Raw genomic sequence first — 27,402 nt, forward strand, 5'->3', positions numbered from 1 at the left:
GTTCCTGCGTCAGAAGATTTGAGACAAAGTTAGAGTACAGCTTCCTGCGATCCACCACTTCAGTTTGAGAGAATATAAATTCCCACTTGAAGCTTTAGAAGTGGAGAAAGAAGAAGTCGTATTTGGCCGGACTTCTTGAGGATTATACAACAGAATCTTGATGTTTGATCAAGACAAGAAATAAATGCTTTCACAAAGTATCTTCAGTGTTGTAACAGCATCAGCCTATTTCATACGGGTTAATGGTGGGATACACAACGATTTTCGGAAGTTTTTTCTGGCACTTGGCTACTGAAACGAGATCGGAAAGGAAAATCAGTCTTGCTGATTAATTTTAACCTTTTCTCAATGGATCATTAAAACAGCTGAGTACTGGAATATACAATAATCTGCTTTCTGGTGAATGATGCTATACTTACAAACTGCTACACAATTTCAGTGATCAGACTTAAAGTGAGAAAAACTCTAATTCTTTGTCAAGCAATGTAATACTGAACTGTGATTGTGCTACTCTGTAAAGCCATCGAACCTGATCAACAAAAACAGCAGCAACACTTTAACTCTGCAGATCAAAGGGTCAGAATGAAACTGCGTTATGGTGTTTGTCTACATGTCGTCATTTTGTCACTTCTCCAGCTGTTACAAGGAGATTACTATGAGCATGACTCCAGGCTGGTAGGTGAACTGATAACATTTATGCACTGTTCGCTAAATAAATTACTCCAGTTTCCAAGACTGTCAATTTACTGAAGTGGACTGTGGCCAATGAATGTGATAATCATTGCAAACATGTATTTTAAAAACCTGAGGTAATGAATCGTCTCGCTATTGTGGAACTGCACGTGATCCTTGGCTGTTTTAATATTGAAGGAATGAAAATGGATACGTATATTTGATGCTTGGCTCCTCTGAGAGCTCAGTCAGTTTGTCGTGTGCATAGCAGAGTAATGTAGAGGCAATGGGCAGAATCTTATGGCCCCGTTTCAGCGGGGACGGGGCCGTAAAATGCAGCGAGACATTCTAAACCTCATTGGCTTCAGCGGAAATGTAAAATCCCGCTGCCATAAAATTCTGCCCAATGTGTTTATAAAGTGGGATGTCCTTATTGTAATCCTGCTGACTATATCACTAACATCAATCAATAGAGGAAAACATATCACACAGACCAAAATGTCCACGGGTTGGATTCTCAGTCACGGTGAGTTTTAGGTGAGCTCACCTGAGCAGCAGAGAAAATGTTGCAATTGGCCTCAATTTAGGAAGAGAAGATGCTGTTAAGGATTGCCACCCCCATCAGCTACCCACCGACCTTATCCCAAAGGACTGGGCCTGGTCATAACACCTGTCATGGTCAAATTGCCAGTTGACACATGAACAGTGGTTCTGAAGGAGACCTGTGGAGCCAAACTCCAGTCAGGAGGGGAAGGGAGGGGAGAAAAGGCAATGTTCTGAATTTTTGGGTTTATAGAGGAAGTATACCTCAAATCTTTGAATATTTATTTTGATATAGAGCCTGCACAGAAAGTACTTTCACCTGTATGTTCTGAAAGAAGATGAGTAGAACTATTCTCTGCACCCTTAAATTTGCACCTGCTATACAGAATCCTTCATGTGCTGGGAGACCTATTCTCCTCAGCACCTGCAGTTCCATCATGGCCTTGATGCATTGTATTGTTATGCATCACAAATCGCCTGGTTAGCTGTGTGAATCACTCACTCCTACAATGAACCTGTATCGATGATAACACAAGACCACTAGGGCTTCTGGACTGGAAGTGCAAACTAGAGAATCCTTTGCTACCTCGGAGTCAGCCATATATGGACAAAAAAAAACACCTCATGCCTTTATTTGTTCACTATTTAGGTGTCAGTTATGGCCCAGTGGGTAGGGAACCTTCGTCTTGGAAATCAGGTCAAGGTATCAAACCCCACTCCAGAGACTTGAGACAAAATCCACTGAGGGAGTGCTGCACTGACAGAGGTGCCATCTTTTGGCTAAGACTTAAAAGTTCTCAGGTGGACACAGTGCTCACAACACTCTTCTGAAGGAGGGCCTCCTAGTTTGACTAGAGTTCTCCAATCCCTTAACAGCACCAATAAAACAGATTATCTGGCCACTGCTGTTTGTGGGAGCTTTCTGTGTGCAAAATGGCCACTGCATTTCTCTGCATTACAATAGGGATCACACGTCAAAATAGTACATTGGCTCTAACGTGTATTGGAACTTCCAGAGGTGGTGAAAAGTGCTATAGAAATGCAAGTTCTTCCTTTCGTTGTTGCCCAATGCAATCCAGTTGTTCAATGTGTGTTGCATGTTGACTATAACATCCTCATCCTCATTGCAAACCTTTCCTTTAATTTTATCTAACCTATGCTCAGCACACACCCTCCTGTTTGCTGACGCTATTCCTGTGTGTCCCTGTTCTCTCCTTCAGTCTGCAGTCATCATTCCCTACACTCTGCAACATGCACGTTAAAGTCCTGTCTATCACCTTGAATGCAACCATCAAACTTAATATCACCATCGCCCTGCCCAGATCCCAAATTCCCTGTGAAGTAACTGGGATATTTTGTCACATGAAAGGTATTCAAAACTGGATGTTGCCTGCCCTGCATTTCCCCTTCTCCCATTCTGCCCTGCACTTTTTAAAATTTTATTGTAATAGCCCTCTTATTAAACATTTCCCAGCGGGAAATCTGCATCATATTGAAATTAATTCTTAACATCTTGGGACCAGTGTTCACATCACAAGGGCGACAATTTGGGAGTAACCGGAGCTACTGATTTGAAGATACCAGTGACTCTGAAGGCAGGATTTGTAGCACCCAGTGAGATTTTGCAAGTTTGTTCGGGGTTATGGTCACTTTTTAGCTGCATGTGGGGCTACACTGCTGCAGCTGTAATTCTATATTATGGATCTTTCACATCAATCCCTTACAAACACCAGAGAGAAAATTCTTTCACCTCTTTGATCTTGTTTGAACTCGAGAGGAGGTTGTATGGCTAAAAGACTGGTGTGCAAACTGACTGCACCCCCTGGATATTTCATGGCCATCAGATTTAAATTTAATTCCCCACATGTAAATTTGACCCAAAGGTTCCTGACTAATGCGCATAGTTTGCAACTTTCTGTTCTAGTCATACAGTAAGGGTAAGTTTATAAACAGACTCTATGCTCTAATAGTCATGGTACACAATCTGGTATTTAACTGATCCATGTTGATATCATGAGAAAGTGGCAGAATTTTGCCCTGGTGGGATTTTACAGTCCAGGCAAAATTAATGGAGTTCTGAGCAGTTCACCACAATTTACAACCCCGACCTGCTGTGACAGGCCGTAAAATTCCGCCCAGTGAATCTGAAGTGCAAAGTGCTTTGAGATCACAAGCATTGCTTAAGTAAATAGCAGAAAAATCACCATATTACAAAGCTGGTAGGGGTGAAAGTCAGCAGGAATTAATGCAGTAATTGTGGATTTTTCTAGGTTTGGAATAAATTTTGAGGTCTGCAAACCTCCAATCAATGCTGTCCTCTGCTGTCTGAGATAAAAATTTCAACAGATTTCCTTAACTGACTTTCTTGCTCACAAAATTACTGTGGTGGTAAAACAACCCTAGCCTTCCCAAATGGCAAATTCCTGGGAATAGGGAGCCTGCTACTGCAGTGAAGGTGAATGCCTACATGTGAATTCGAACCAGCATTTGTGCTTAACGTGCAAATAACATGTCATCATTCTGTACATCGGCAGTAATCTCATATTCTCCACATTCCTAAAATTCCATTTGGGAATATTCCTGTTTAGTGCACAATGTTATAAAACTTAGATTAAGATTTTGCCTCTCCTTTCACACCAACTAAAGGCACACAAATGTACTCATGCTTGATATTAAAGCAATAGAATGAACCACCTGAAAACACAGAAACTTTATGGCACAGAAAGAGACCATTTGATCTATCATGAATGTGCCAGCCAAAAACGTTAACCGGCCTAATCCCGCCTTCTGGCTCTTGATCCTTGTAGATTACAGCACTTTAAGTGCACATCCAAGTATATTTTAAATGTTATGAAGGTTTCTTCCTCAACCAGCCTTTCAGACAGTGAGTTCTAGATTCTCACCGCCCTTGGGTGAAAAAACTGTCTCAACTCCCTCTAATCATTCTACTGATCACTTCAAATCCATGCCTCTGGTTATTGATAAAAACAAAAAACTGCGGATGCTGGAAATCCAAAACAAAAACAGAATTACCTGGAAATACTCAGCAGGTCTGGCAGCATCGGCGGAGAAGAAAAGAGTTGACGTTTTGAGTCCTCATGACCCTTCGACAGAACTCAGTTCTGTCAAAGGGTCATGAGGACTTGAAACGTCAACTCTTTTCTCCACCAATGCTGCCTTTCCCCTGGTTATTGACCTGCTTGCAAAGGGCTCCTTCATCTATCTAGGCCCCTCATAATTTAATACATCTCAATTAAATCTCCCCTCAGCCACCACTGTTCAAAACAAAACATTCCCAGCTTACCCAATCTTTTTTAACAGTTAAATTCTTCCATTCCTGGCAAAAGCCTCATAAATCCCCTCCATACCCACTCTCATGCAGTCACATCCTTCCTGTAATACGGTGACCAGAGCTGGGTGTAGTACTCTAGCTGTGGTATAACTAGTGTTTTATACAGTTCTGGCATAAGGTCCCTCCTCTTACATTCTATATTTCAGCTAATAAAGAAAGGTATCCCGTATTCCTTCTGGACACGCGCTCCTCAATCCCTCTGTTCCTCTACACTTCTCAGTATCCTAGCCATGTATTGTGCCACTATTCTGACCTGACTATTCCACTGGTATCTTCCTGTGGTCTACACTTGCTTTCTCATTATCAAACACTTGGCCATGTTTTGTATCATCTGCAATCTTCTTAATCATGTCCCTTACACTTAATTCTAATACAAACAAAAGCAAGGGACCCAGCCTGAGCCCTGTGAAACCCCACTAAAACAGCCTTCCAGTCACAAAAACACCCATCAATCGTTATCCTTTGCTTCCTGCCACTAAGCCAATTTTAGGTGCAACTTGCCACTTTTACTTGGATTCCATGGACTCTTACTTTTCTGACCAGTTTGCATGTGGGACATTGTTAAAAGCCTTACCAACATCCATGTAGACCACATAAGACTTGCTATCCCTTCATTACCTCAAAAAATTCAATTTAGTCAGATACTGCCTTCCTATAACAAATCCATTTTGACTGCCCTTGATTAATCTGTGCCTTTCTAAATGATTTAGACTGTCCCTAAAATTTTTTCCAACAATTTGTCCACCACCGAGGTGAGGTTGACTGGCCTGTGATTACTCAGGCTATCCCAGCCTTACTACTTTTTAAAATAATGGTATGTTAGTAGTCCTTCAGTTCCATGCCTGTAGACAGTGAGGATTGGAAAATGATATTCCTATTGCTGTTTCTTCCCTTGCTTCCCTTAGCAGCCAAGGATACACTTTATCCGGGCCTAGTCATTTATCCACTTTCAAAGATGCTAAACACCTTGACATTTCATCCCTGTTTATCCCATCCAATATTTCACACTCCTCCTCATTAACTACGATGTCTGCTGGGTCTCCTCTTTTGTGAGGACAGACACAAAGTATTCATTAAGAACCAAATCTTCCACCTCCATACACCTTTTCGGTTTCTAATCAGCCCTATTCTTTTCCTTAGTTACCCTTTTGCTCTTTACATATTTATAAAACATCATTGGGGTTTCTTTGATTTTTAGTTGCCAGTATTTTTTCATGTTCTCTTTGTTTTTCTAATTGTCTTTTTAATTTCACCCTGCACTTTCTGTATTCCTCAAGGCTTTCTGCAATATTGAACACTTGGTATCTAACCATGTATTTTTGCCTTATCCTGCCCTGTAAGCTCTTTGAAATTGTGGGTGTTGGGGGGATTTAAATTTGGGAGCTCCACTGTTTTTCTTAGTGGGAACATATTTGTTCTGAACCTGATTGTAGCATTGCTGGTGGTGTACTGATAGTGTCACTACACTAGTAATCCTGTGTGGGGGTTGGGGGGTCGGGATGGTGGGGGGGGTCAGGCATGGGTTCAAATTCCACCACGGCAGTCAGTGGATTTTAAATTCAATTAATAAATCTGTAATTGAAAGCATGTCTCAGTGATGGTGACCATGAAACCATCACCAATTGTTGTAAAAACCCATCTGGTTCACTAATGTCCTTTAGGGAAGGAAATCTGCATTCCTTACTCAGTCTGGCCTACATGTGACTCCAGACCCATAACAATGTGGTTGAATCTTAACTGCCCTCTGAAATGGCCTAGCAAGCCAATCAGTTCAAGGGCAATTAGAGATGGGCAACAAATACTGGCCTTGCCAGTGATGCCCACATTCCATGAAATAATAAATTTAAAAAAGATTCATCAAAATAAACTAATTTAAATCAAACCTCAGGCTTTGCTGTCCTGTATAGACCAGAACAGGAGTAGGCCATTCAGCCAGTCGAGCCCATTCCGCCATTCGGTTAGATCGTGGCTGATCATCTACCTCAATGCCATTTTCCCTCACTGTCTCCCTATTCCTTGGTGTCATTAGTCTCCAGAAATCTATCGATTTCAGTCTTGAACATACTCTATAATTCCATAGCCCTCTGGGATGGAGAGTTCCAAAGATTCACCACGTCTGAGTGAAGAAATTCCTCCTCATCTCAGTCCTAAATGGCCTGTCCCTTATTCTGCTTTTAGACTCACCAACCAGGGAAAAAATCTTATGCACATCCACCCGGTCAAGCGCTGTAAGAATTTTGTAAGTTCCAATAAGGTCACCCCTCAATCTTGGGAACTCTAGGGAATACAGGTCCAGTCTCCTCAATCTCTCCTCATACAACAATCCTGCCATCCCAGGGATTAATCTGGTGAACTTCTGTTGCACCCCCTCTATGGTAAGTACCACACATACTGCATAACCTCACTGAACAAAAAGTTATTTTAAAACCAGAATAATGTCTTAATCAATGAACATAGCTTTAGTTTTACTATGTGCTATGTATTTAGTAAAAAAAAAGTTGTAAATCTGAGTCAGTGGGATGATGCAAAATGAACAGTGCTGTGTTACGTTTCTGGCTCTTTTCCCTTCCAGAAGCAGAGGCGAGCGAGTTTAGAGCAACAAATCAGAGCTGCTTCCAATGTGAGGGAATTATTGTCAATTATTAACTCATCAGATTGGAAACGGTGGAAATGCCGTCAAAAATTAAAATATCTGGCAGGCTTTGACACACGATCACGCTCAACCAGGTTCGCTTCTCCATACTATGATGCAGAAACCCTCAAATGTAAGCTTATTCAATTCCAAGCATCTTCCTTTATCCTTCAAATATTTAAAGGTGGGGCATTTCATTTACAGCATATCTTCTATCTGTTTTCAATGTAGCCATCGATGATGAATGGCAGAGGACTCAATGTGTCCCCAGGGAATCCTGTGTTGATGTTGCTAAGGAACTTGGAAGAGGCACCAATACCTTCTTCAAACCTCCATGCGTGTCTGTATTTCGATGCGGTGGATGTTGCAATGAAGAGAGTCTGGTCTGCAAGAACATCAGCACTTCCTACATCCGCAAAGAGGTGGCTGCCACATCGCTGGCTTTTCTGTGCAGTTTATTGTATTGGTTAAGGTTGTAAATATTATTCACACTGGAAAGTTAGTTGGTTACCTTTAGTACATGGAAGCTGTACTATTCTTCCAAATGAGCCTTCCTTGGTATTTTCCACTTAATAATTTTATTACATACGGATAACCTTCTGATTGATGAATGCTCACAATGATGCCTCAGTGTATAATTAGTTGGTTATTACTGCATTCTAGGATCTCAAACTGCTTTCTAGAGGGATCTCACACTTTAAAGCTTCAGTGTATACAATAGTGCTGAACTATGCTGTCATTTTTGTCAGCATTGCTATAAGTGCATTAATGAATATTTCCACCAAGTTTAGATTGCCTGTGTTGTAACCATGAAGACAGGCCAAAACTGAGAGCAACAATATAAATTACTTGGTGTTTAGCCCGTCAAGCTGCCTGTCTTCTGTTGCATCCACCTCTCCATCCATCTTAACCACAACCAGTGGTGCCCATAATTGGGCTGATTTGAAATTTGAATTCTTAAGCTGCTGAGAATTTTTTCTTCTTGAGTTGCCTACCCGAAAATAGGTCCGACCCATGACACCACAATCTCCTCTACCATAGGTAAAGCAAGGAGACAGGTCCTGAATCCACTCCAGCCAGAATGGGGGTCAAACCCCCAAGCTATTGGCAGCACCATCTGACCCGCACCAACCATCCAAGCCAACTGGCATCCCAGTCCATCAGGGAGACCGAGCCACAGCAGCATACACTTATATATTCATGATGTAGTCTGGAGCTGCAAATAATGATGGTGGATATTCCAGTTTTCTTTCCATTACATGGCTGACCAGGCATCTCTGCCACTCTTACCACCTGCCATTGGGAGACGTTGGAAGAATTTGCAAGTTGATACTCAACCTGTTTGACCATGTCATGAATACACCTTCCTTGGCCATCAGGTCAGAGGCAGGGACACAGCCTGCTGTGCCACTGAGACTTTATACATACTTATTTAACAACAGGTAGTTAAAACTGTTTAGACTGATCATCCATTAGTTTTATCAGCTGAAATTTCTATTTGCACAAACCCAGGAACATAATAGAATTTATTAGATAAACATGTCCAGGTAACTGTGATTCATGTAACCTTTATTTCCCTTATTAACTAGACCTTTCACTGGGAGTGACATCACAGAAATAGGTGTAAATCAGGAAATGGAAGGGAGGGAGGAACTCAGGAAAATTGCAATCACCAGGGAAGTGGTATTGAGCAAACTGTTGGAGCTGTGGGCTAACAAATCCTAGGGTCCTGATGGACTTCATTCGAGGGTCTTGAAGGAGGTGGCTAGTGAAATTGTTGATGTGTTGGTTTTAATTTTCCAAAATTCCCTAGATTCGGGGAATGTTACATCAGATTCAAAAATAGCAAATGTAAATCCTTTATTCAAAAAGGGAGGGAGAAAGAAAACAGGAAATTACAGGCCAGTTAGTTTAACATTTGTCATAGGGAAAATGTTAGAAGCTATTATTAAAGGTGTTATAACAGGGCACTTAGAAAAATTCAAGGCAATCAGGCAGAGTCAACATGGTTTTGTGAAAGGGAAATCATGTTTAACCATTTTATTGGAGTTCTTTGAAGGAGTCACACGTGCTCTGGATAAAGGGGAACCGATGGATGTACTGTACTTAGATTTCCTGAAGGCATTTGTTAAGGTGCCGCATCAAAGGTTATTGCAGAAAATAAAAGCTCATGGTGTAGGGGGTAACATATTGGCATGGATAGAAGATTGGCTAACTAACAGGAAACAGTAGGCATAAATGGGTCTTTTTCTGGTTAGGGGGGATGTAATGAGTGGTGTGCCACATGGATCAGTGCTGAGGCCTCAACTTTTTACAATTTATATAAATGATTTGGATGAAGGGATGAATGGTTTGGTTGCTAAATTTGCTGACGGCACAAAGATAGGTAGGAAAGTAAATTGCGCGAAGGACATAAGGAGGCTACAAAGTGGCATAGGTTAAGTGAGTGGACAAAGACCTGGCAAATGGAGTATAATGTGGGCAAATGTGAAATTGTCCATTTTGGCAGGATGAATAAAAAAAAAGCATATTATCTAAATGGTGAGAGATTACAGAGCTCTGAGATGCAGAGGGATCTGGGTGTCCTAGTGACTGAATTGCAAAAGGTTAGTGTGCAGTTACAACAAGTAATTTGGAAAGCTAATAGAATGTTATTGTTTATTGAGAGGGGAATTGAATACAAGGGGAGGAAGGTTATACGTCAGTTAGATAGGGCATTGGTGAGACCACATCTGGAGTGCTCTGAACAGTATTGATCTCTTCATTTAAAGAAAGATGTTAATGCATTAGAATCAGTTCGTAGAAGGTTTGCCAGGAATGGGTGGGTTGTTTAGGTGAGGAAATGGGTGAGGAAAGTTTAGACAGGCTAGGCTTGCATCCATTGGAGTTTAGAAGAGTAAGAGGCAACTTGATTGTAATCTTTAAGATTCTGAGGTGTCTCTAGGGAGTGGATACAGAGAGGATGTTTCTTCTTGTGGGAGGACCTAGAACTAGGAGTCACTGTTTAAAAATAAAGGGTCGCTCATTTAAGATAGAGACGAGGAGAAATTTTTTCTCTCAGAGGATTGAGGGTCTTTGGAACTCTCTTCCTCAAAAGGCTCTGGAAGCAGAATCTTTGAATATTTTTAAGGCAGAGCTAAATAGATTCTTGATGAACAAGGGGGTGAAAGATTGTCAAGTGTAGGTGGGAGGTTACAATCAGATGAGCCATGATCTTATTGAATGGTGGAGCAGACTTGAAGGGCCGAGTGGCCTACTCCTGTTCCTAGTTCGTATGTTTGTATGAGTTTGAGGATGTAAATTGGTACATAATTGGCTAGCCTCAGTAGTGGCAAAGGTCAAGTAGATTGGAAAAACTGGACTGTCTCTCAGATTTTCTTCCCTTAGCTGGGCAAGTAGTGAAGAAATTTAATTTGTTCAGATTTACTCAGGGTACAGACAAGCAAAAAAGGGGATTTCTACCTAATTTAGTAAATGGTACATTTCAAAAGTTTCTTCATAATGGGTCAGATTTTGATGTCAAAGTAATGGTGAGTTTAACGGCGCTTGCTGTTACTAGTGTGTAAATCATCTGGCAACGTGTGTCAAGAAACAGAAGTAATGTGAGTTGCATCACTCTGCTTTTTGCCTGGTGAAAATGACAGATCCTCAATTGCCCCATGGGCATCAAGAAATTGTTGCATTTGCACCTCAATTGTATCGTAACTGAAAATCAGGAAATCAAAGACTTGCTAAGTACTTACTTTGTATCTATCTTCACAGCAGCAGATGAGATAAAGTACCAGAGATAGAAGGAAAAATTAAATTAAATTTTAAAAAATCTATTCATTGGATGTGGGCATTGCTGGCTAGGCCAGCAATTATTACCCATCCCTAATTGCCCTCATTCACTTTCTTAAGACTCAACCACATTGCTGCGGGTCTGGAGTCACATTTAGGCTAGATGGGGTAAGGATGGCAGATTACCTTTCCTAAAGGTCATTAGTGAGCCAGATGGGTTTTTATGACAATCAGCAATGGTTTCGTGGTCATTATTAGACTTTTAATTAGTTCCAGGTATTTATTGATTTAACTTTCACCATCTGCCGTGGTGGGCTTTGAACCCAGGTCCCCAGAGCATTGCCCTAGGTCTGTGGAATACTAGTCTAGTGACAGTACCACTATGCTTACCCCAGCCAAAGGGAAAAAACTTACCAGGTTTAATATAATTAAAATAAAAACTGGTAATGGAAAAACTAATTAGACTAAAGATGGATAAACCACCAGGACTTATGGTTTCCACCCCAGGGTATTAAAAGAAGTGAGAAAGGAAATTGTAGATGCTTAAGTCATCATTTTCATTGATTAAGCAATTGACCCCTTGGATTGAAAAATTATTAGCTATTCCATTATTTAAAACGTGTAGGAGAGAGAAACTATGGAATTATAGACCCATTAGTCTAACATCTGTTGTGGGGAAGTTACTCAGTTGTTATTGGCGATTGAGTGACCGAATACTTGGGCAGGTAAGAACTGTGCAGAGAGAGCCAGCATGGATTTATAAAAGGTAAGGTAGGTCAACAAACCTAGCTGAATTTTTTAAGATCTCTAACATGGTAGATAAGTGACTCTGGATGTTATTTCTATGGTCTTCGCAAACACATTTGATATGTTTGCACATAAGAGACTGTTAACAAACATGAGAGGACATAGAATTGGAAGCCATTTATTGACATGATTAACAAATTGGTTGGGAAGTAGGAGATAGAGATGAGGGATAATGGGCATATCCATAAATTGTCAGCATGTGACCAGTGGTGTCTCTCCAGAATCTGTACTGGGGCCTAAGCCTTTCACTACAATTAATAATGACATAGATAAAGGAATAGAGAGCCATATATACAAGCTTGCTGACAACACTAAGTTAGGTACATATTGTAGGTGGGAGCAGCAAGTTGCAAAGGGTTATTGATAGGATTGAGTGACTGGGCAAAACTGTGGCAAATGGAGTTCAACATGGAGGAGTGTGAGGGTCACCTACTTTGGACCTAACAAAGATAGATCAAAGTATTTTCTAAATAGTAAGAAGTTAGGAATTGTGGAGGAACAATGACATTTTTGGATCCAAGTAAAGGAATGACTAAAAGTTAGTGGCCAGGTACAAAAATAATTTAAAAGGCTTTATCTCAAGAGGGCTTGATGCAAAGGATGGAGGTTAGGTTACAGTTTTATAAAGCTCTGGTTAGACCACATTTGGAATATTGCATTCAATTCAGCACCTTAGGAAGGATATACTGGTTTTGGTGGGGCTATAGCACAAATTCACTGAAATTATAATAGTGATACTGGGTTAAATTATAAAGACAGGTTGCATTGAATAAGCTTGAACTTTCTTGAGTATAGAAAATTAAGGGACAATCTAATTAAAGTGTTTCAGGTAATTAAATGAATTATGTGAGAGAAATTATCTTCTCCAGTGAGTATGTCCAGAACAAGGATGTTAAACCTTAAAATTAGAATGGAGTCGTTCAGGGATGATGTCAGGACACACTTCTTTAGGTAGAGGAAACCGGGAACTCTCTCCCCATCCCCAAAATGTTGCTGAGGCTAGGTTGACTGAAAATTTCAAAACCGAGGGCGGGATTTTCCGGCCCCAATGCTTGTGGGCATCGTTGCAGGCAGGATGGGGAAATTTGGAGAGTTGTTGACCTTTTCAGCTCTCTGAATATTGATGATGCCCGCCAATACCAGAAAATCCCGCCGAGTGATTGATTTTTATTCTGCAAAAATGCCTATTGTCAGAGTGGTGGACCAAAGGTAGATGGATGGAGTTAAGATACAGATTAGCCATGATTGAATGAAAGATCTTACTTGAGGGGCTAAATAGCTTACTCTTCTTCCAATGTTCCAATAATTGTCGATTAAACTCACTGCAGAATGTAGGAGCTGATACTTAACAATGTAAGTACCTTTTCAATAATAAGATTTATGCCCTTGCAATGCCACTCAACCTCTCCCGCCCAGAAAAGAAACAATTGAAACTGTGGAATTTCACTCCCACAGTTAGTAAATTGTTGTTTGAGGTGTTTTTAAAAACATAAAGATAAATTTTATCTTCTTTTCCTCTTTCATTTTAATCTTTCTTTTCCTTTTTTCATTTCTGTACCTAATCTGATTAAATTACCTTAATTCCTTCTCCACTGTAAAATCATAAAATGGTTACATCACAGGCTATCATTCAGCCCATTGAGCCCTAGCTGGCTGTCTGCAAGAGCAATTTAGTTAGTCTCACTCCCCTGCCCTTTCCCTATAGCCGTGCATTTTCCCGTTCAGATAATAATCCAATTTTTAATGTCTTTATTGAATCTGCCTCCATAGGCAGCATCTTCCCCCCCGTCGGAGGTATTGTGCAGGAGCGGGCAGGTTCTGGATCGGTGCTCCCGGTTGGGGGTATGCCGCCATTTTATGTGGGCGAGCCAATTAAGGCCCGCCCAGCGTGATGTCCATCCAGAAGCGCTGTGCACTCCCTGTGTGGGGTGGGATTCCCTGGGCAGGTCTGTGCACTCGAAAAAGTGCACATCACCCCTGAGGCAAAGTGCTGCCTCAGGGAGATCGGTTGAACTTTTAAAAATTTATCAAAGGTAAGAAAAAATTTTCCTGACATGTCTCCTCACGTGACACTGTCACATGAGCTGGGACATGTCCATTACTTTTATTTTTAAATTTTCCGAATATTTTAAGTCCCTCATGAAATCTCATCCCACCCGTGGATGAGGTTTCATGCTTTCTCAGAAGGCTGCCTGGGCTCTCCACCTGTCCACCAACCTTAAGGTTGGACGGGCAGGTCCCATTAATCATTTTAATTACTTTTTTAATGGCCTTAATAGGCCATTGACAGGTCAGCGGGTGTGCAGCCAACACAGCTGCACACCCACCAAACTGAAAATCTAAATGACACACGGTGACATCGGGATACCCGCCCGATGTCACCCCACGTCATTTTACACTTCGGCAAGTGGGCCCCACCCCCGTTTGCTGGCCGGAAAATGCTGTCCCATCACACACTCAGGCAGTGTATTCCAGATCCTAACCACTTACTGCATTAAAAAGCTTTTCCTCATTTTGCCTTTGATCCTTTTGCCAATCACCTTAAAACTATGACCCCTAGTTCTTAACCCTCCATCAATGGGAAGAGTTTCTTTCCATCTATTTTGTCCAGACCCCTCATGACTTTGAAGACCTTTATCAAATCTCCTCACTGAGGAGAACAACACTTCTCATCTCTTGCTCCAGATTCTTTCTCTATCCTTATTCCCCATTGGTCAATGATATGAGGTTGATCCACTTGTTGCCCACTTGCACTTCCAGCAAAAAGTTTTTGAGCTGAAGGGCAATGGAAATGTTATGCCCTGAAAATCTGGGCTAGTGTTCTCTGCGTTACTCTGTCACTGAGAATTCAACTTGCAGTTTTGAAATAACAGGAAGAGCAACTGCAGTGTAATCGGAGCAGAATCCAACATTGGGAAAATAAGACTTATGTGAGCCAAATTTCAGAAAAACATTAGAGACTATGTAACCAAGTACAAAGATGATAAATTATTATTTTATTTATCCCAGTGGTGGACCAATAGAAAGCTAAGTAGATTTTTATACCTTTGTCAGTGCCACTGTAACTCAGTTCAGTAATTTTAAAGGGTGAATGCAAAAGTTATACAGAACAGCAGTTTTTAAAGGAATGGCAAAGTTCAAGTAAAATATTGCAGCATAGAAAATTATTGAATGATGGCAACATCAATATGGATGTCAAAAGTATAGCAATTTAATAAATAGTTTATTTGTGTGATGCATTGCAGAAATGACAACCAAAGCACAGAGTCTGAAATTCTGGTAGCATTGCAGGGCAGAATTGCAGCTGGAACTTGGAACACAATTGAAATCCAACTCGTTCCTCGTCTCATTTCAAATCCAGTCTGAGGGAAGATGATGAGTCTTCCATCAGTCTCCATCCATGCTCAAAGACTCCTATGAGTGAGGATTCCTGGGCGACTCCAGAAATTCCAGCCATTATAAACTCCATAGTCCCAGCAGCCTACACCAGCTGAGGTCACATCAGATTCAATGTTGGACCAGACAAAGGCCCCTAACCCTAATTTTTAAATATCCGGCCTAATATCTTTTCCTGTTGATTCCATCATTAAAGCAGCAAGATGCCACATCAATCTTCCTCACCTCATTCAGAGTAAGTGCGTCTATAAGAGTGTAAATACCAACCTTTAAATGACCCTAGCCCTAGGTATCTGGGATGGGGTGGGTTGCACCTGACAGTGCCCAGGAGTGCTGCATTGTCGGGAAGTAGTATCTGTAATTTTGTCCTGCCTTATTAGCAGAGACCTAGAAAAGGCCCCAAACTTAATTTGGAAGGAAAAATACGGAGGACTGAGGAAACATGCATTATCAGGTGCTCTTTGGCCTCAGGTGGGTGATTCACCAGCAGCAGCCACCAACTCGCTGATGTTGCAGCCAAGCAATGAGGAGCTGCCGGCTGGTGGGGCCTCCATCGCTGGGTTCCTTGATGGTGGCGAAGGCCCACCGCTGCCCAGTTAAGCGCCTGATTAGCACTTCACCTTACAGGCCTTCTCGAAAAGAGACAGCACAGGCCTCTCACTGTTCTCCAGCTGGCAGGCCAGATCTGGCCCCGTCGTCTACATTAAACACCGCCCTCTGTGTCTATTATCTTAACAAAGATGTTAACTCATAAATTATTCTCTTTATTAAAATAGCAGAAATAGGATTTTGTTACTAATATTGCACAACTAAATTTCAGCCATGTATTCATCAGTGATAAAGGAAGGGAGATACTTTGGAGACAAATGCTTATCTGCTTCAGATTATTATGCTAAAACAAGGAATGGTTATTGAAATTATGTCATGAATATTTCACCTGTATTTCTAGCTCTTTGAGATCGCCATTCCACTGACCAATATACCAGACCTCTTGACTGTCAGAATTGCAAACCACACTTCTTGTAAGTGCATCTCCAGTCGACATACCTATTCCATCATTCGAAGATCAATCCTCACACATGAACTAAACAGGTAAATGAAATCCTGTCCCACCTAGTAATACTTCTGATAAAATCACTGTTGCAAATGCAATAGCCAGCCCTGAATTGAACCAAACGCCACTCCAGTGCTGCATTTTTACCTAATTTGAAAACAGAAAAATAAAGCTGCTTTGAAAATGTTAAAACATGGCTTCCCTGCACAGTTCCTGACACTGTAAACTACTAAACCTCAGCCAGGCTGTAAGGGAGGAGATGCTGAGTTCACATAAGATGCTTACCCAGCTGGTTCAGAAGAGACCAAGCTAAATGGAGGGTGACTTACTACCAAGACATATTGTGTATATACATAGTTTTTATAGAATAACAAGATGTGAAGTCTAATGAAGTCACTGTTCTGACAGAATACCAGCTCGCCAAGTACATGCAGCAAGTAGCGAGACTTTATTTAGCGTTCATTGGTTATAGCGTGGCTATAAGCAAACTTTCAAAACAGTTTTACTGTTAGCAGATAAAATCAGAAAATGCTGGAAATACTCAGTAGGTCTGGCAGCATCTCTGGAAAGATCATAAGAAATAGGAGTAGAAGAGGCCACTTGCCACCTCGAGCCTACTCCACCATTCACTAAGATCATGGCTGACCTGACTGCGGCCTTAACTCCACTTTCCTGTCTGCCCCTCACAACCTTTGACTCCTTTGTTCATCAAAAATTTGTATATCACAGCCTCCACTGTCCTTGGGGAAGAGAATTCCAAAGTTTAATGATCCTCTGAGAAAAAATTCCTCCTCATCTCCAATTTAAACGGGAGACTCTTTATTTTTAAACTGTGTACCCTAGTTCTAGATTCTCCCGCAAGGGGAAACATCTTTCCAGCATCCACCCTATCAAAGCCCATCAAAATATGACATGTTTCAATAAAATCACCTCTAATTCTTCTAAACTCCAATGAGTACAGGCCCAACCTATTCAATCTTTCCTCATTAGACAAGCTGTTAGACATGAAAAACAGTTAATGTTTCAGGACTGAGACTTTCATCAGAACTTCAGCAAAAATTAAAGTGGTATTTCAACATCTGTAAGCACAGCTGTACACTCTGCCAGGCCATAAACGTTGTTTCATAATACATTAAATCCCAAAGTAACAGTGTGGTTGAATGGTGGCACTCAACTTTTGACTCCAAAGAGGGTTTGGTTTTGAGCTACATTTTAGCACTTTTGCTTAGAATCTAGCTGATATTTCATGGCATGTGGCACTTAATTAATTTAGGACTTATATATTGTAGAGGATATACACCAGTGTAAATGTAACAGCAGGGACAACAGGACTAACAGGCTGCTGCTATGACTTCCAGCTGTCTGCACGATGAGAATCACTGCTCCAGGGGACTGGTGTGGGATAAACAGAAATGCCACTGTGTGAGCTCCTCCGTTCAAAGAGAAGATGGTGACAAACTCTCTATTTTAAAAATTTGTTTCAAGATTTCATACATTACAAAATAAATAGGTGAGAGCTGCACTCTCTCAAACGCGTTTTTTTTGTGTCCAGAGCTCTCCCCCATTGCAGAACTGGCTATCTGTGGACCCTATATGGAGTTCAACGAGGAAGTGTGTGATTGCGTTTGTAGGAACATGGAAAGCCATGAAACGTGCTCGCAGAAACAAAAAACATTTGATCCAGATTCCTGCAGGTAGGAACACTGATAGCAACCGGGTTAATGTGAGAGGCTTAAAGGAAAGCAGTAAGAACAGTAAACTGTCACTATCTCATGGCAAGGATTATTTGAATCCACCATTTTATAACCTGTATTAGATTACTAAGCCATACCTACAGCACTCACCCTAGCCTTGCTCGATCTATCCAACTTTAATTTGATCCCTTTTCCATAACTGAACATTAACAGGCCAAACACTGCAAGGACATTTAGGAGGTATGTCCTGTCCACAAAAAGCAAGACAAATCCAGGCCAATTATTGCCCCATCAGTCTACTCTCGATCATCAGTAAAGTGATGGAGGGAATCATCAACAGTGCTATCAAGCGGCACATGCTTAGCAATAACCTGCTCACTGACACCCAGTTTGGGTTCCGCCAGGGCCACTCAGCTCGTTACAGCCTTGGTTCAAACATGGACAAAAGAGTGAACTCCCAGGGTGAGGTGAGAGTGACTGCCCCTGACATCAAAGCAGCATTTGACTGAATATGGCACCAAGGAGCCCTAGCAAAACTGGAGCCAATGGGAATGAGGGGGAAAACTCTCCATTGGTTGGAGTCGTACCCAGCACAAAGGAAGATAGTTGTGGTTGTTGGAGGTCAGTCGTCTCAGCTCCAGGACATCACTACAGGACTTCCTCAGGGTAGTGTCCTAGGCCCAGCCATCTTTAGCTGCTTCATTAATGACCTTTCTTCCATCATAAGGTCAGAAGTGGGGATGTTCACTGATGACTGCACAATGTTCAGCACCTTTCGTAACTCCTCAGATACTGAAGCAGTCCATGTTCAAATGCAGCAAGACCTGGACAAGATCCAGGCTTGGGCTGACAAGTGGCAAGTATCATTCGCGCCACACAAGTGTCAGGCAATGACTAACTCCAAAAGAGTGAATCTAACCATCAATCCTTGACATTCAATGGCATTACTGTCACTGAATCCCCACTATCAACATCCTGGGGGTTACCATTGACCAGAAACTGAACTGGACTAGCCATATAAATACTGTGGCTACAAGAGCAGGTCAGAGGCTAGGAATCCTGCAATGTGTAACTCACCTCCTGATCCCCTAAGCCTGTCCACCATCTACAAGGCACAAGTCAGGAGTGTGATGGAATACACTCCACTTACCTGGATGAGTGCAGCTCCAACAACACTCAAAAAGCTCAACACCATCCAAGACAAAGCAGTCTGCTTAATTGACACCCCATCCACAAACATTCACTCCCATCGACGCAAAGAGGTAGCAGTGTGTACCATCCACAAGATACACTGCAGGAACTTAACAAGCCTCCTTAGACAGCACCTTCCAAACCCATGACCACTAGATGGACAAGGGCAGCAGATAGATGGGAACACCACCACCTGGAAATTCCCCTCCAAGCCACTCATCATCCTGACTTGGAAATATATCTCCGTTCCTTCACTGTCACTGGGTCAAAATCCTGGAATTCCCTTCCTAACAGCATTGTGGGTGTACCTACACCACATGGACTGCAGCGGTTCAAGAAGGCAGCTCACCACCACCTTCTCAAGGGTAATTAGGGATGGGCAATAAACGCTGCTTGGCCAGTGACGCCCACATCCCATGAATTAATATATTAAAAAAATTACAAAACTCATTGGAATGAGGGAAGAGCCTTTAGGTCATGGAGCTGAGTTATATATAGCTTGGCGCTCCAAAGCATTGTCAGGCCATGGTTCCCTCAGACACTAAATGAAAATTGCTTTTGTAACTTTCTGCTGTGACAAAACTTCTGATATTGTTGGTCACGATGGAGGAAACGTTGGTTTGGTTTCTTTTAAACAGCCGACCTTACTCCATTAAAACAGACACAGGAATCTCACATGAAAATATCAAGTGGTCAGCTGCTGATATTGTCTAGTAATAATTATGTTACAGAAAATTTGGAAAAATCTTGCATTTCAATCAGAACCTTCCTATACTTTCTGGTACTTTTTCAGCAGTGCCATTAGCCAACTGGATGGGGCTTGTTCTTAATGGATGCACTAATTTATAAGGTTTTTCTACAATAAATGCCTCAGGGGCAGAATTTTTAGCTCAGCGGGCATGCGCCCGACCCGATCTGGCGTGAAATCACACGAGATGACGTCGGGCGAGTGTCCTGGTGCCATCCCACACTTGGTGATATTTTGGTGGGTGGGTGCGTGCAAAAATCGGAAGCGCGCCTGCCGAAAATTAAGAGGGCAATTAAAGTCATTGATGGTGCAATTGTCTTTAATTTTATGTTGCCCATCCAGCCTTACATTTGGCAGACAGGGAAATCGATAAGGCGGCCTTTGCATTTTTCATGAAGCTTCATCCAAGGGCGGGATGAGGTTTCCGTGATGAAATGAAATAAAAATAAAAATTGGTGGACAGCATTTTTATCATGGGCAGAATTTTACCCTTGGCGGGGGCAGGCGAGAAGCTGACCGCTGCCCGCAATCAGCAGCGCATCGGGATTTTACGCGCGTGAGACATGGCCTGGGAATGAGCGCGAAGGGGCGAGCGGGGGCAAGTGGCGGCTTAATGTCTGGCGGGTCCAAAGGCGACCTGATGGCCGATTCAAATGCAGCCTTGGCAGCCCCCGGAAGGCTGCCACTGAAGGACATGGAAGTCCTGTGAATCGAGACTGTAGCGGGTGGATATGGCAGGCGGGAGGACAGGTCGGTGTGGCTGTTGGCCCCATGTTTCTCAGATGAGTGCCTTGCTGCCCTCTTGGAGGAGGTGGCAGCTAGGAGAGAAACACTTGTCCCCAGAGATGGGAGGACGAAGCCCCTTCCCCTCCACCCCACCAAAAAGGCCTGGGAGGAAGTGGAATCTAGCGTCAGCTTCAATCCAGAGACAGAAGTGCTTCAACAATCTCCTGCGATCGGGAAGGGTGAGTACCGTGTTGGCATGGGTCACTTTGCAGAACAGGTAAGAGCTGCCCATCCCCCCATGAACCTCAAAGGTGTTGGAGTGTGAGTGGCAAATGTCACTGAGGCAGAAGCCAGCCAAGGGGGTGAGCCCTGGCTGCTTGGACTGAGTGCTTTGCGGCTCCAGAGTCACAAATCGGCTGAGCCCTGCGAGGTGTTCCTCAGGTGGGGTTGGCCAGGCTGTAAGGGCGCTGCACGTAGTGAGTGGACTAATCAATGCTCCTCTGTCCTTTCAGGAGAAGACATCCCATAACAATGCCGAGAGGCAGCAGACTGGCAGGGGACCCCCACACCTCCTAATCCTCAGGCAATACGAGCAGGAGGCCCTGGAGCTAGAGAGGTGCCATGCACCTCAGTCAAGCAGCTGTGGTGAGGTTGGGGTGCCAGAGGGAGGTAAGAGTGCAGTGCACTGAGGTGAGAATGTGGCCTTTTGCAACCATTCCAGTGTGGTCTGTATATTGATGTGAGCCTTGAACCTGGAATCCCCATTGGTAATGGAAAGGTGAGGGCACCATGTCTCATCAGGGTGCCAGGCATGCACACTGACAGTGTAATTAGTTAAATTAATGACATGTCCTTCTTCTCCATTTTAGACTCACCAGTAGCCTCTCGTGAGGAGCCTGAAGGCCCACTCCTGACCCCTGAGGACCAGCATGCTGAACACGCACCAGCGTCACAGTTTCTCTGTCAAGCAGGCACCAGTGCTGATACCAACACCTGGGTGGGCATTAGATTGCTGTCTAGTATCTCGGTGCACATTGGTGAGGGCGCTTTACACTCGCTTGAGGTATAGGCAGAGACAGAGTGCCCAGGACGCCGGCAGTCCAAGGATGGCTGGGGACCAGGACAATGCTCAGTCGAAGGCTCATGACGGGACTCTGGAGTCGTCCATTAGGTGGCAGATGCTAGATTTCCAGTGGGGTGTGCAGAAGGATCTGGTGGAGATACATGAGGGTATGAGTGTCATGATCTCCATTGTGGAGGAGTCCCTGTGGAGCGTGAGCAATGCGTTGACCCTCATGGCCAAGCGCACTGCCTCCTCCATGGAGAATGTGGCAACTTTCATGGAGGCGCAGCTCTAGGGACTCAAACGGGTTCCTGGGGATGTGCTCGGACCTGCACCCCTCACACCGGCAATGACCTCAGATGTTCAGTGTTAGTGTGGGAGATAGATTGGGCACCCAGTATCCCAGCCAGGTGCCCAACTATCAATGGTGAGCAAGGAGGTCCAAAGCAACCTCACGTTGGTGCATGAGCTGCTTGTCACCTCTGCTGAGGGCATAGGACTCCTCTCAGGGCACTCCGGATGAGGGCAGCAGCTCCTCTGCCCCTCTACCAGTCACTGTGGCATCTGATGAGGCTGCGATGATTGGGGAGGTGCCAGTGTGGCACTGGCCACTCCCTTCCAGGCGGGGCTAACACAAGCTCCACGGGTCAGAGGATGTCTGCCGAGGTCACCAAGGCCAATAAGTCAGTAGGGTCAGCAGGCTGCCTCCAATATCAGTGCCAGCAAGGGGGGAGCACCTAGACACAGCACTCGCTAGCGAAAACTTAAAGCGCCTTAAGCACAACACGGGCTGATCATGGGTGATATTTGTTTCCTCATTTTTCTGTTGTTTTTTTAATGGTGTGATGTAAAACACCAGTTGGTGTTAATTTCTGCAATGTTTGTCAGTCAGCAGTAAATGAGATGTTTTTTTTTGCAACTGGCCTCTGGATGCTTCATTTGTTCTGTCGGTGTGGGGTAAGCCATGATGTTATGATGTACGTGTGACTCCCTACACTGCAATAAAGTTTATGTCGTTGACCAAGGAGCTGGTCCTGTTCGGGATCGAGTATGGAGCCTGCAACCCTGGCACGTGGTGATGTTTCTTATTTGGTTGGCTAGCTGAAGGAGCGTTGGATCAAAGTGTCCCAGGTGTCCCTGCCTACCTGGAGGTTACCCAGGTCTGTGTCTAGGCCCTCAGCGTTCTCCTGACCGTGCTCGTCCTCAGACTCACTACTGGACTCATCGTCTGTTGCCTGTGCAGCTGTGTCAACATCATCTTCCTCCATTGTGTCCCACCTCACCAGTGCCAGATTGTGGAGAGTGCAGCATGCAACCACTATCAGCGACACATGATCTTGGGAGTATTGCAGCGCACCCCCTGAATGGTCCAGGCATTGGAAGTGCATCTTGAGAAGACCGATGGTTCTCCCCCAAAGCCCTTGTCGAGGCGTGGCTCCTGTTGTACCGCAGCGTGGCCCCTGTTCTTGGGTGGCGAGGCGTCATGAGCCACATTTTGAGCAGATAGCCCTTGTCACCCAGCAGCCATCCATCCAGCCGGGCTGGAGCACTGAAGAGCGCTGGCACCTGGGAATATCTGAGGATGTAGGCGCTGTGGGAGCTGCCTGGGTATCTTGCACAGACTTGTAGAATCTGCATCCTGTGGTCACACACTATCTATACGTTCATGGAGTGGAAGCCCTTCCTGTTGACGAAGGCACCGGGCTGACCCGCTGGTGCCTTGATGGCCACGTGTGCAGTCTATTTCACCCTGGACACGGGGGAAGCCAGCAATGGCCGCGAAGCCTCTAGCTCAATCAGCCTGGCTGGCCTCGTCCGCATGGTAATGAATGAAAATCCATGCATGCCTAAACAGAGCTTCTGTCATCAGCTTGACGCAACTGTGGACAGCTGATTGGGAGACTCCACACAGATCCCCCACTGATTTCTGGAAAGAGCCGGAGGCATGGAAGTTGAGGGCCAACCGTGATCTTCAGTACCACTAGCATGGGGTGTCCGCCCACACAATTGGAGCTGATCTCAGGGCCGATCCTCTGACAAATGGAGGTCATTGTCTCCCTTGAGAGACGGATCCTCCTTCAGCACTGGACTTCAGACATATTGAGGTAGCTGCTTTGCCGCTTGCAAACCCTGGCAGCAGGCTAGTGGCATCTTTTGCGGCCCCTTCCACCTTGGGCTTCCTGTTGGCCTTGCGCCCCTTGTGCCTGCACCTCTCCTCCCACAGGTCGCTCCCCTGGAGGCTGAAAAGGGACACCCGGCCTCCTCTCCCTTCTGGCCCTCTCTCTTCATCATTAGAGGAGGTGCCTCCAGCGGAGACCACAATCCCCATTACCAGGGTAAAGGAAGGCTGTCTGATACCTGGAAGGCCTACATGGTGTGAATCCTTTGGGGGCCTGGAAGACAACACTGAGCCTTGAACTGAAGCCTCTAAATTATTTGAATACAGCTCTGAAGTAAAATGAAGCTGTCCTGTTCACAGAAGCAAGCAGCAGCAAGTGATAACCTAAACTCCTCACTAATCGCTTTGTCAAGGCCATTGACCTCTTTTATCCCTGTGGATGAAGTTTTGATAATTGTAGCCTGCCCGCCTGCTCGTTTTGCCTGTGCAACAGCCTGAAAATCACACAGGCTACGTAAAGTCTGGGAGAATTGGTGTCTCAAGGGCCTTAACTGGCCACTTAATTAATGGCGGGCGTGCGTCCATCTTCATCGCACGCCCACCTACCTAAATATCATGAGAGTGCACGTTGATGTCGGCACATTCGGCCGACATCAATGTGCTTTATTTCACATTCGGGCATGTCGGGCACGCGCCTGCCCACCAAGGGTAAAATTCTACCCTATATCTTTTTTTTAGGTGCAAAGCTGAAACTACTGTAGAATAAAGCAAAAAAACATTGTATGCACATTGCTTCCTGTGCCTCTGCACTGAGTGACATTTCATCCTCTGGTGATTTCAACCTCCATCTTAATTAATCATCGTCTCTCTCCTCTCAGTTCTCTGCCCTCTTAACCTCCCTAAACCTCTCTCTCCATTTAAAGTGCCCAACCCATATTGATAGCCACCCCCTGACCTTGTCACCTCACTTGGCCTCACTAACCCCATTGTGTCAATCACAGTTAAGGCCGTCTTTGATCACTTCTTTGTATCCCTCTCCCACCCACAATCCTATTGCCCCTCCCAGTGCTACTCCTCCTGTGTCCGCCCCTGGGGAAAAAAAAATCTCTCTCCCAATTCACTTACAACTGCATTTTCAAAATTTCAAACGGCCAATTTTTAGCCTTCCATACCCCACAACATTTCTGCAGCTATTGATTTGCTGAACTGCACCCACAGTTTTGAAACCCCAGTCCTATTAAAACTATTACTCTCTCTCATCCTGGCCATTTGCTGCTGTACAGCCTTCACCTCCTCGCCCTTAAGCCATATATAGCAACCCACTGCCAGATCTGGGCAGACCATATAAAACTCTTATCAGCTGCTTCTCTCGTCTGCCAAAAAGGCTCACTAATCTAGAATGACCTTGGAGTGTAAAGGTAATCCCTGGCTTTTTTCCTGTATTGCAGTCTTTTTAAATTCCTCTCTCCTCCACCCTCACCTGTAACAATAAGTGCAAGGAGCTCATAGATTTGTCATTAAGCTTGAGACCACCTGATCAGCTGCCTCTGCCATATCCCTCCCTTCCCCTATCCCACTGGGTTAAACTTCCTTTAACGTTTCTCTGCTCTATTCCTGAACTCACAATGTGCTCTGGCTTCTCATCTCCCCTTAAGCCCTCTTCTAGCTCATCTTATCTGAGACACACCACCTGCTCCCTTGACCTTAATTCCACTAAACTGCTAACTACTCAACTTCCCCTCCTGGTCCCCATGTTAGCCAATATTGTTAATGGTTCAGGAGATAGTATTTCCCTCACCTTCAAATCTGCCATCATCATATCTCTCCTCAAAAAATTCACCCTTCATCCCTCTGCCTTTGAAAACTACTGTTCCATCTCCAACTCCTCTTTCTCCTCCAAAATCTTTCAATGTGTTGTCACCTTCCGAATCCTAGCTTTCCCAGAACTCCCATGTTTGAATACCTCCAATTAAGTTTCTACCCCTCCCATTGTACTGAAACAGCTCATATCATAGTTACAAATGACACCCTTTGTGACTGTGTCCTTCTTGACCTGTCTTCAGCCTTTGACGTGGTTGACCACACTATACCCCTACAATACCTTTCCAGCTATTATCCAGCTGGGTGGGACTTCACACGCCTCGTTGCATTCTTATCTATCTAATCACCACCAGAGCATCACTTGCAATGGCTTCTCTTCCTGCTTCTGCACCGTTACCTCTGGTGTCCCCCAAGGATCTATACTTGACCCCCATCCTATTTCTCATCTTCATGCTGCCTCTCAGTTTATATCATCTGAAAACACATGCTCAGTTTTCACATGTACACTGATGACATCCAGCTCTACCTTGCCACCATCTCTCTCAACTCCTCCATTGTCTCTAAATTATCAGATTGCTTATCCAGCATCCAGTTTTAAATGAGAAGAACTTTCCTCCAATTAAATATTGGGAAGAATGAAGTCATTGTCTTCAATCCCCACCACAAACTCCTTTCCCTAGCCACCATCCTATTTCTATCTCTGTAGAAATTGCCCATCTCTGCACCTGCCTCAGCTCATCTACTGCTGGCCTTTATACCCTTATGCCTTTGCTGGCTCTATACTTTACAATTCCAACAACACACTCCTGGCTGCTCTCTGACATTCTACCATCTGTAAACTTGAGGTCATCCAAACTCTGTTGCCTGTGTCCTAACTTGCACCAGGTCCCATTCAGCCATCATCTGCTGCGTTTGCTGATCTAGATTGGAACCTGATAATGCAACATCTTGATTTTAAAATTCTCATCTTTGTTTTCAAATTCCTCCATGGTCTTGCCCTTCCCTATCTCTCTAATCATTTCCAGCTCCAAAACCCTCAGATATCTGTGATCCTCTAATTCTGGCCTCTTGTACATATCTGATTTTAATTGCTTGACCATTGGCTGCCACTGCCCTACACTCTGGAATCCCCTCCTTAAACCCCTCAGTCTCTTGCTCTTTCATTCTTTAAGACACTCATTAAAACCTATCTTTGACAAGAATTTAATCATTAGTCCCAATATCTCCTTATGTGGTTTGGTGCTAATTTTTGTTTGATTATGCTCTTGTGAAGCATCTTGGGATGTTGAATTACATTAAGGCACAAAATCAACATGTTATTGTGTCCACGTTTTCATAAGGTTATTAACAAGAGGCCTTGGCTCCTTGAGCACTGATTCAGTTTTAAATTGTCAATTTATCAACAGTTTGTAAGCTACTCTGTGTTCTTGTTGCAGTTGTGTGGACAGACCTGCCTGTCTATACCACAGCAGATCCTGCGCTGTGGGGAAAGTCTTCAATGATAAGCACTGTCAGTGTGTGTGGAAGAACAAACGTTGACATATTATACAGAGGAAAGGCGACTGACAATCATGGATTTTGACCTTAATAAAAGGGCTCGTTCTACATTTCTGCTTTGTTTTAAATTATTGATATTCTATGTAAAATATTAAACCACTTAGCAGTAACTGAAGTCTCATGTCTATCATTTCCAGACTGTGAGGAACATTATCTATACGTAAAAAACTTCTGTACGAATTCTCTGCTGAACTAATGGTCAAAATGCACAATGTATTGCAGCATCCTGACACTCAGTGTTACTTCT

The 27,402-nt window shown here is 43.7% G+C and overlaps 1 protein-coding gene across 2 annotated transcripts; it reads left to right on the top strand.

Moving 5' to 3' along the window:
• vegfd (vascular endothelial growth factor D) lies at window positions 1-27,265 on the top strand. 2 transcript variants are annotated; one of them, XM_041211593.1, is made up of 7 exons: window positions 1-675; window positions 7,140-7,332; window positions 7,431-7,621; window positions 16,132-16,274; window positions 17,595-17,686; window positions 17,789-17,930; window positions 21,465-21,583. In XM_041211593.1, the coding sequence occupies exons 1-7, from the start codon at window positions 583-585 to the stop codon at window positions 21,484-21,486; spliced, it is 876 nt and encodes a 291-aa protein (XP_041067527.1). In that variant the 5' UTR covers window positions 1-582; the 3' UTR covers window positions 21,487-21,583. The 2 variants fall into 2 exon arrangements, with proteins under 2 accessions (XP_041067527.1, XP_041067526.1); XM_041211592.1 differs by lacking the exon at window positions 21,465-21,583 and adding an exon at window positions 27,035-27,265 and having other exon boundaries at window positions 13-675.
• Window positions 27,266-27,402: the final 137 nt, after the last annotated feature.

Source organism: Carcharodon carcharias, chromosome 18 (assembly GCF_017639515.1).
Source record: "Carcharodon carcharias isolate sCarCar2 chromosome 18, sCarCar2.pri, whole genome shotgun sequence".
Classification (NCBI taxonomy): domain Eukaryota; kingdom Metazoa; phylum Chordata; class Chondrichthyes; order Lamniformes; family Lamnidae; genus Carcharodon; species Carcharodon carcharias.